The sequence below is a fragment of the Cygnus olor genome, chromosome 21, assembly GCF_009769625.2.
Source record: "Cygnus olor isolate bCygOlo1 chromosome 21, bCygOlo1.pri.v2, whole genome shotgun sequence".
Taxonomy (NCBI): domain Eukaryota; kingdom Metazoa; phylum Chordata; class Aves; order Anseriformes; family Anatidae; genus Cygnus; species Cygnus olor.
Genome location: NC_049189.1, coordinates 948,973 through 958,366, shown reverse-complemented (window position 1 = coordinate 958,366; position 9,394 = coordinate 948,973). Strand labels below are relative to the sequence as shown.

Below are 9,394 nucleotides of genomic sequence, written 5' to 3'. Positions count from 1 at the left end.
GCATGTGTGGAGGAGGAGTGGGGCTTTTTCCAGAGTCTGGGGCTGTTACTAAAGACTACTCATTCACTGCATGTGCTTCGGGGGCTGGCTGGGGGCTTGGGCACATGCCCGAGGCAGGAGGACCTGCGGAAGGGGGCGTCCGGCTGCTGCCTGCTGGGCATGGGGTTCCTCAGCACCGTCTGCAGGTGTTAGGAGTGATGGAGCTGAATGGCAACGCTGTGTTAATTTACATGCGCCTCCTTTCATTTTATAAAACTATTGCCGTTTATGAGGAAAGCTTATTGAGTTAAATCACTTATCCTGCAGTAATATAAAAATCCTGCAGCTCAGGAATACTGACATGCATGAGAGTCGGGCTCACTTTTCTTCCTGAGCAGAAGAGGAACAGGAATGATTATTTCGTATCACTTTACGGAAGAGACCGTAGTGTAATATACCTGCTGCGCATTGATAAATAGCACCAGCAGATAATAAGGGCCCTAGGCAAGGAGCAGCAAAGAAAAAAGGCTTTCCAGCATGTGAACATAAATGGTTTAAATGTGAACTAAATTGGCCTGATCATTTCTCAGATTTGCAAAATTAAACCATGCCCAATTGTCAACACCACTGAGATTTATGAGACAAATATAGCCAGAGCAAGAGAAATCTATAACAGCCTTGCTAAAGATGCTTGTAGGGTTTAAGAAGCACACATTTATGAATCTAAGTGTTATAATTTTATTGCCGTATGTACAATGCTCAGCAATGCAGGGCCTGAAAAGTTCGTCAGCCGGGGACGCTTGGCACCAGAGTGCTCTGGCACCAGAGCTGCAGGTGAGCCTGGCTCAGCTTCATGTCTCCGCTCTTAGGAAAATGTCTTTACACAAGGAGCTGTGGAGCTGGACGTATGTGCGGTACGCCACCATAAAGGTAAAAACCAAGTACAAACGAGTGTCCTAGGAGGGAGCCTGCTGCAGACATGACTGTAAGTGATGGAGAAACCTGCAAAGGGAAGTCACAGACCTGGTAGCCCACTCTCTCAGGCTGTGCCAAGCACATTTGCTAATGTCCCTCTCTTTCTCTGTGCCCTGCAGCTGCCCCTCACCCCCCGTAGAGCCCCTCCTGCAGCACACCGCCAGCAGTGCCATGGGGGAGAGGCACCTCGCTGCGCCTCGCTGCTCCTTGCTGCATCCCGCTGCATCTCACTGCACCTGGCTGCACATCACTGCGTCTCGCCGAGCTCCCTCTCAGGCCTGGGGAACCCATGGCGAAGCCACAGTCGGTGTAACCTTCTAACCAAGCCAAGGAGCTGGGATTTCTCAGAAGAGAAATTGCCCATCCCATCCCATCCCACTCCACGTAGAGGCTAGCTGAGAATCATGCTACCCCACCCCTAAATCCCACCAGGGCCCATACGTTTTTTAAGCAAGCACCTGAAATAAGAACTTTAAAGCACCTCAGTGTTGTTGCTAAACATCAAAAAAATAGAAAAGCTTATAACTCCCTAAAAGCAAAAAATACTTCATTTCCTTGTTAGCTCTAAGAATGCCCTTGTTACAGGGGCTTCTGGTGTTTGTTCAGCTCAGAGGATGGGCAGCAGGCAGAAGTGCCCCCTAAATTCTCCCCAGCTCTTTCACAGCTTCCCAGATCTGAAGAGCAGCCCCGGGGCTGTGCCTCCCGCAGCGCCATCAGCGCCCCCAGGGGAGCCTGAGACCTCGGGAGGTTTTCTTAGTGAATCCACGTCTCAGAGTCGCTTAAGAGCCGCTCAGGCTGTAAAATCTGCTAGGTGATTTCTTTCCAGAACACTATTCCCTGTTAACACAGAACACAGGTCTGAAAAATCAAAGTACAATCATAGGAGGAGGTAGAAATTGCGTTATAGTCCTCTCTTCTTCACAATCTCTAAGTAACACTTATGTTTTTTCCATATGAAAGGGAAATGGGTAACAACAACCTATTCGTATGAAGAGACAATTTTCACTCCTTCTTGGCAACTGTAGCCAGGCCAGCATCCTTTTTTTTCCCTCCCAGGCAGATCAACCGATTTCTCCTCAAGAACGGGACCAGTAAAGCACGGTGCACCCCGCGGCTTCGCCCAGGGATGTTATCAGGACCCAGAGGTGCCCCCAGCTGTGAGAGCCCACGGTGGGTGGGGGTACCCCAGGTGCTGCCAGGGGAAGCCTGGGGCTCGCAGTTGCTGCAGGGGAACCCCTCTTCCCTCGCAGCCCCCGGGGCCGGGCACACATCTGTGAGCCGCAGCCTGGCAGCCGGTGCCTGGCAGCACTCGGAGCTTGGCTCCAGCCATTAGGAACTTGACTCTCTTGGTGAGACGACTCGAAGAAGAACAAGTTAGACAAATGAATTCGCTAATGACTTCCTTCCCTCCTACTTTAATTGTGGGATAATTCACACTTCCTGCTCCCGAAGTGGGCTGCTCCCTCGCGCAGCCTCTCTCCGACTCCCGATCCATTCACTGCTAGGCAACCCCAGCAGTGCTGCTGAATAAATGAGCCAGACAAATAGGGCCAAGATTGTCAATTGGCATCAATCTGCCTTTTAAAGCTCCGCTAAAAATTGTGTGCTTGTTATTTTAAGAAGGCGCAGAACCGAGTGCCTCACGTGTTGCCTGGCCCGAGGTGCGGGCGGCAGCTGCAGCTCCCCGGGGAGCAGCGCCGGCGGGGCCCAGCAGTCCGGCTCTGGCCAGGTACCTCTCCCCACGAGGTTTGCATTTCAAACACCTCAAACCAGCCCTGAGCCCAAATAACGTCCTATATAGAAATGCTTTGTGTGCATGTTTGCTTTGGTGCTGTTGAAAGCCTCAACTCTCCTTTGATATCTTTTCTTTTCTGGCTTAAAAACATTGGGAATTTCGGGCTGGTGCCATTTGGATGCAGGGCAGAGGCAAGAAGCTCTAGAAGAGACTGGGGGCCAGAGAAAGCTGTTGGGTAGGGCATGGCTCCCTTCCCTACCAAGGTTTTCTTGCCTTATTAGCATTAATGTTTACAAGTCTAATGTATATATTAATGTTTATAAATACCATGCAGCCATATAAATAAAGGCTGATGACTTCTCACCCCTTTTCCCAAGCCTGCCCTGTGCTGTTGGGCCCTGAGCCTCCTGCATGTGGCTCTGCCCCATGAGCGTGCAATTGGCATGCCAGCTCCGTGTGCCTGGCACAAACGGGGAAACAATATTTTTTTTTAAGTGGGGATGAGTTAAGAGGATTTGTTTCAGATACAAGATAGCTCTCATTAATGTTTGCTCACTTGGGTTTATTTAAGTCTTAATTGATCGTCTTCTACTTAACCGCGCTCCAGTATCTCTCAGGCTCCAGAACAGACTCTTATGAGACTGAAAATTGCCCCTTCTTCCCTTCCTCTCTGTAAAGGTCTTTCATGTTAGCTGGCCAGGTTTAATGGATGATAAAGTCACTGGGCTTGCACTAGAGCTGAGGTTTCTCTTTCAAGTCACTACACACAGCCTCCAGAAAGACTGTGCCCTGGTGGATGCTGTGCTTTGATAGCTGTTTTTGCTGTGCTAATTTGCAGTGATGAAGTTCATCGTGTACAAAATCCTGGGTTTGCATGTAACGAGTACCACTGTGTCTCGTGGCTCCCCCCCTGCAGGCTGCGGGGAGATGAGAAGTTTGGGCAGGGCTGAGCTCCAGTTTGTGACGGGTCTTGCTGCAGAGGTGGGGAAATTTGTACCTTTGTGCCCTACAGCTGCCATCAACCCCACAGCTCCACCGGGTGTGTCAGCACCCTCTGCCCCAACAGCTCCGAAATGCGCTCAGGAAGACAAAGCAAACCCCAGCTTTAGGGCACCTCTGCACACCTGGCTCCGCTGTGTTTGCTGGGGGGACAGACCTCTCTGTGCAACTGAAATCTGACAGGATAAGCTATTCCTCAGGCCAGCCCCTCAGAGTTCATCCTTCCCAGAACAGGTTCCCTCTGACCAGGAATCCAACCCAAAATAACATGGGGATTTGGATGCTGAGCTACAGCACTTGCAGTGGCAGCTGCGGCTGATCCACTGGGAGCACGCGTAACGAGCAGGGACTTGTTAGGTGTCATAAGGACAACACTGACCTTTAATCTGGCTTGCTTGCTTAAAGGAAGCTATTTGTGTTTCTAGAACAGGATTATATGGAGCCAGAAAAATCTCGAGACTCAGAAAGGCTGTGCAGAGACGTTCATTTCTATTTAACCTTGCTTTTGGCGTGAGTGCTTTGTACAAAGTGAGTTGTGGCTGTTTAAATGCCTTTTCCTCGCTGGCACCGTGCACTGGCACTGAGGAGCATTGAAGGTTTGTTCCTGCAAGGGAATTGACTCTGACTCGGCAAAACGCAATCCTGTTTCTCACCTGTAGCCGGGGCAGCTTTGTGGAATCCATTGCCAAATTCATGCAAAAATTTATTACAGCGATTGAACAGCAAACATCCAAAGCAGCTTATTTTTCTTCCTCCCCCAAAGAGACGCCTTCCTTTCGGTATCCTAGCTATAGGAATAATTCTGTTCCTTACTGTCAGCACCCCCTGGAAGCAGAAAACATACCGGGCTATGATGAAACACCTCCTAAAATAATCGGAGCCTTTCCTGACACATCCGCTCGTGTCCTATTGTCGTTAAACGAGCACGAAGGAAAAAAAAAAAAAAAAGGAAGGGAAAAAAAAAAAGGAAGGGAAAAAAAAAAAAGGAAGGGAAAAAAAAAAAAAAAGCCTGAACTCGCGGCTGGCGGAGCTCCGGCGGCTGCTGCAAGTCCCGGCTCGGGAGCCCCGGGGGAGCTCGGCGGGACGCCGCTGGCCGCCGGGGCTGCCGCTGGCGGGGCGTTCTCCGGCGGCTCGGGAGGAGCAGCCGAAACTTTGGGCGCAGGACCGGGCTGCGGCGGCCGCCAGGAGCCGCCCGGGGCCGCGCCGAGCCCGCTCCGCCCGCAGCCCCTGGGGGCTCCGGCAGCGCCCCGCGCCCCCTGCCCGCCGCTCGTCCCGGGAAGGTCCCGGGGAGGTCCCCGCACCCCGGGGTGCCCCGAGCAGCCCCGAGCCGCCCCGCGGGGGCCGGGCAGGCAGCGCGGGGTCCCGGCGCGTCCACCCGCCCCGCTCGGGGCCGCGGAGGCTCGGCGGGGCCGGGGGCGCTTCGACCGCCTCCGCGCGCAGGCGACGGGGCCGGGGGCGGGATGGAGGGGAGGGGGCGGCCGGGACCCGTCCGCGGGCGGCGGCGGCGACGGCTCCGTCCCCGGTCACAGCCCGCACCGGCGGCTCCGCGGCGCGCAGGGGCCGCGCTCCGCCCCCGCCTCCTCCCCGCGCAACTTCCCAAAGCCGCGGCCCCCCCCGCCCCCGCCCCGCGGGCGCGCGCACACACGCGGGCGCGCAGAGCCGAGCCGAGCCGAGCCGCGCTGCTCCGAGCCGTGCCGAGCCGCACCGCTCCGCACCGCCCCGCACCGCCCCGCGCCCGCCGGGGCCCCGCGCCTCCCCCGCCGCCCATGGGGCGCGCAGCCTCCGCGGGCGCGCCGCTGCCCCGCCGGTGCTGAGCGCCCCGGGGGCCGGGGCACGGGCACCGAGCGCCGCCCTCCCTCCCTCCGCCGGGGGCTGCGCGGCCTTGGGGCGGCCCCCGGGCATGCCCCAGCCGCTGGGCGCCGCCTGCCCCGCCGCTGAGCGCCGCCGCGGGCGCGGGGCGGCGCGCACGGATGGAGAGCTGAGGCGGTGAGCCCCGCCGGGCCGGGCCGGGCCGGGCCGGGAGACGTGACCATGTGGATACGCCGGCTCCCGGGAAGCAGGTACGGGGCCGGGGGCCGCGGTGGGGCCGGGGGGAGCCGCCCGCGGGGCTGCGCTGGGCGGGTGCGGAGCGGGAGCGGCGCGGGGCCGGCGGAGTTGGAGGCTGAAGTTGCTCCGGCGGGTGGCGGAGCGGGCTCGGGGCGATGCAGCCCGGCGACTTGCAGCCCGGAGCGCCGCGAGCCGGGCGCCTTCATCCCGGCCGAGGCGGAGAGGCGCCCGCCGCCTCCCCGAGCCCCGCGCGGCCGCCCCGGCGGCGGGGGTGCGCGATCGGATTCTCTTTGCCTGTTGTTCGCCGCACGCTCCCGGGGAAAGGCAGCTCCCGGGCCGGCCCCCCCCCCCCCCCGACCCTCACCCCCCCCCCCTCCCCGGCCGGCCGGGCAGGTGCGTTTTGGGGGAAGGGGCCGGGAGGGGCGGGCAGGGCGCCCCGGGCATGTAGAGTGCGCATGCAGACAGACAGCTGGATGTGTGTTGTAGATTAATCGGGAATTGCAAAGCGGAGGAGACGGAGGCAAAGTGTTATGTAACGCATTTTCATTACCGCTGCGAAGTCATCTGAGCTGAAATCTTGTTATTTTCGTGGTATTGTGTTTGGAGAACACTAGTTACCCAGCCCCTGCCCGCTCTCTGCGTGTCTGCCCTTAAAGCTGCAGGAATGCCTATTTTTGTTTATTTTGCCCGGGTTTCGGTAGGATATGTTTAAGGCGGTGGTGTGCCAAACGAGTAAGATGATACGGAAAACTATGCTGCTGTGCGATGTGCACTACCTTCCTCTCTCCCCAACCCAATTCTGTATTTTTAAAGTCCTATTTTGAACAAGTAGGTGCTTGATGTGGGGCACAGGTCAGACCGTGCCGTCTGCCACGACCCTCTCCTGCGTCTGTGGAGCGTGAGAGCGGTTCACACGCCGCGTTGTGCTTTCTGGGCGTGCAGAGGGTCGTGCTGCAGAGCGGGGTCCCAGGGCGAGCGGTCCCACCCCAAGGAAAACGAAAATCGGGCCGCACAGCCGCTCCCCGGGGAGTGGGACTCGGAGGTCTGCATGGCTGCGGGGTGAGCGGACGGATGGATGCGAGCACCGGCGGCAGCCCTACCCCGAGCAGCAACTAGGGGAGCCCATCAGCCCTCTCCGCCTCTCCTTGCTCTGCTCCCCGCTCCGAGGTGCTCGCGGCAGACACTGGCACGAGTCCTGCTCCCGGCAGGGCAGGGTGCCCCGAGCGCTGCGGAGCGGCCGTCGGGACGCGGGCGATGCGAAGGGCGCTTCTCCACGGCCTGCCGGAGTCGCTGGAGGCTTTGTCGCTTGGCTCGAGCTTCGGATTAAGTCCTGGAAGGTGAAACTTGAGCTGAGATTTTCTTCCGTGCTGGAGAACTGGGGGAGGCCCTCGGGTTTTGTCTTCGGTGGCGTTCGGGTTTGGCTCTGATGTGTCAGGGCGGTCGCACGCAGCCGTGTCCCGGGGACTGACAGCCGCGCGGCACGTTCCAGGTGGGCACTGCAAGCCCAGCGAGCTGCCCGTGGCCCTGGCCTCGTCCCTCCGGCCATGCTCTGATGGCCCAGGCGAGCCAGCAGCTCTGCGCCGCCGCCGGAGACGTCCGCCTGGCAAGGCTGCGCCGTGCCGGGGGAAGGACGGAGCCTCCGCGGAGCCTGCAGCGGTGCCGCGACCTTAGGAATTACTGCTGGGCGAAGCACCTGAAACATTTTTCAGGGTGCCTCCCAGTTTGGATTTATTTGGTGGAAGATGAAAAGACCGGTGGAGCTGGAGGGCTGCTTCCCGAGGCCGGAGCCAGCAGAAGACTGTAATCTTAGAAACAGAGGACGCCCTCTGCTTTTTTATTTTGTGAGGAGTTTAGCAAGGAAAATGGGAGCCTTCCGGTCGCTTCTCTCCTCGAATTGCCTCACGAATTTCTTTGCTGTGTACCCTGGATCCTCACTGCCAGCCTGTCCTCTGCACCACCTCATCAGCTTGCAGTCCCTCTGCGTTTTATTTTTAATAAGAGATAACTTTCCTGCTAACCTTGCTGCTGCTGCTCTCGCTTCTCTCTAACTCTAATTGCTTCTGGCTTTATTTCTGACATTTCCCATGTCATTTCCCCTCATTTTCTTGAAGACTACCAGAAAAATAGCTCCGAGAGAAGCAGCAGACCTTTCCGGTGCCCGTTTCACCCCGTGCAGTCTCTGCCTCCGGTTGCTGGATGCGCGGGGAGGTGGTGCCTCGCTGTCCCAGTGCTCCTTCCAAGCCTGGTTCCTTTTGCCCCAGGGCAGTGGCGGTTTCATGACCTTACAGACGAGCTGTGCTATCCTAAGCTGAGGAAAGTAGCACCTACAAACCTGTGTTGCTAAAAATTATTCTTTCCTTGCTTGTGTAAATGGGAACTTTCGGCTCCCCTGGTTGGGTGGGAGAGCAGCAAGGAGCCGGCTCGGTTTTGCAGCGCTACCTCTCAAAGCCGCTGCGAGTTCCCAGCGGTGCTCCGGGCCCGCTCTGCCCGAGCAGGGGCCGCAGCCGCAGGGGTGCTGCGGGGCCGGGGCTGCGTCTGGGGACGCCGGCACCGAGCGTGCACCAGCAGACGTGTGCATGCGTGTGCCTGTGTCAGCGCGTACGTCCGTGCGTGTGACGGAGTGACAGCTCTCTGTGTTGTGCTGTCTGCTAGCTCTGCCTGGTGACTTCCCTCCCATAGCCACCAATATCCTATTTTAAACAATACGCCGCGATTCTTACGGCATTTAGCTCCGCAGCGATTTGCAGCGAGAGTAAAAATACTGTTTGCAGTTTGTTTGATTGTATAAAGCAACTCATTAAAAGCATACGTTCCTGTATGTGCGCGCCGAGGAAACTTTATGGGCCCTATAGTTCCTGCCAAGGCAAATATTTCCCATGAATTTCACTCATCAAGTTCACGCTGTCAAACGTAGATTCAGCCGCTCGTCAAAGATGCAAGGCTTGCAGTCTGGGAAGTAATGAGAGCAGTAAGCAGTGGGAGTTAATGGCCTCCGCTGAGGAGCCCTTACTCATCCCGCATCCACGCAGGGGCTGAGCTGGCTGTTCCCGGGCGAATTGATTGCCACAGGAATTCATCTAGTGTCACCGGCTATGATACTTAACGGCCACAATAATGCTCGAATAAACTGCGCTTTTATGCAGCGGTTTGTACCTCCGAGCCGGCAGCAATTTCACCGACGAGGAGAAGGAGCTGTGCCGACGCCGAGCAGCCTCAGCCCCGGCGCACGAGCAGTTGTTGTGGCGGTGCTGGTGGCGGGGGCACGGCGCGGCGGCCGAGCTGCTGCCGCCCTCCGAGGGCACGGTGACGGCCCCGGGGGGTGGCAGTGGCATCGCGGCTGCCCTCGGTCTCCGGCAGCCTCCCGGGAGGCAGCACCGGCATCACCGCCGATCAGGCCTTCGTTTGTCATACGGGTCCATGGGATGTGTGAACTGGCTGCCCATCTGCTCGCGGCGTCTGAGCGCTGCGGCTCGGGCTTGCTTTATGTAACAGTCATCTGCTGGAAGCGAGGAGCGGCTGAATTTTCTTCAAGGCGTAAACAGAAAGTAGACCGAGGTGCAGACCGGCTCGCCAGGTGGCCCGATAACCTTGTGCTTACCTTGCCTCACCTCACACTGATCCGAGAGGCCTCCCAGCACCATTTATTTGTATTTATACCGG

At 57.8% G+C, this 9,394-nt stretch overlaps 1 protein-coding gene across 2 annotated transcripts in view; it reads left to right on the top strand.

Annotated features, from left to right (window-relative positions):
* The first annotated feature begins 5,645 nt into the window (after positions 1-5,645).
* The window catches only part of AJAP1 (adherens junctions associated protein 1), a 46,564-nt gene continuing 42,815 nt past the window's right edge, over positions 5,646-9,394 (top strand). For both annotated transcript variants that reach the window (XM_040533617.1, XM_040533618.1), the window contains exon 1: positions 5,646-5,748. In XM_040533617.1, coding sequence (XP_040389551.1) covers positions 5,720-5,748 — 29 coding nt within the window. In that variant the 5' untranslated portion in view covers positions 5,646-5,719. The remainder of the gene's footprint in view (positions 5,749-9,394) is intronic.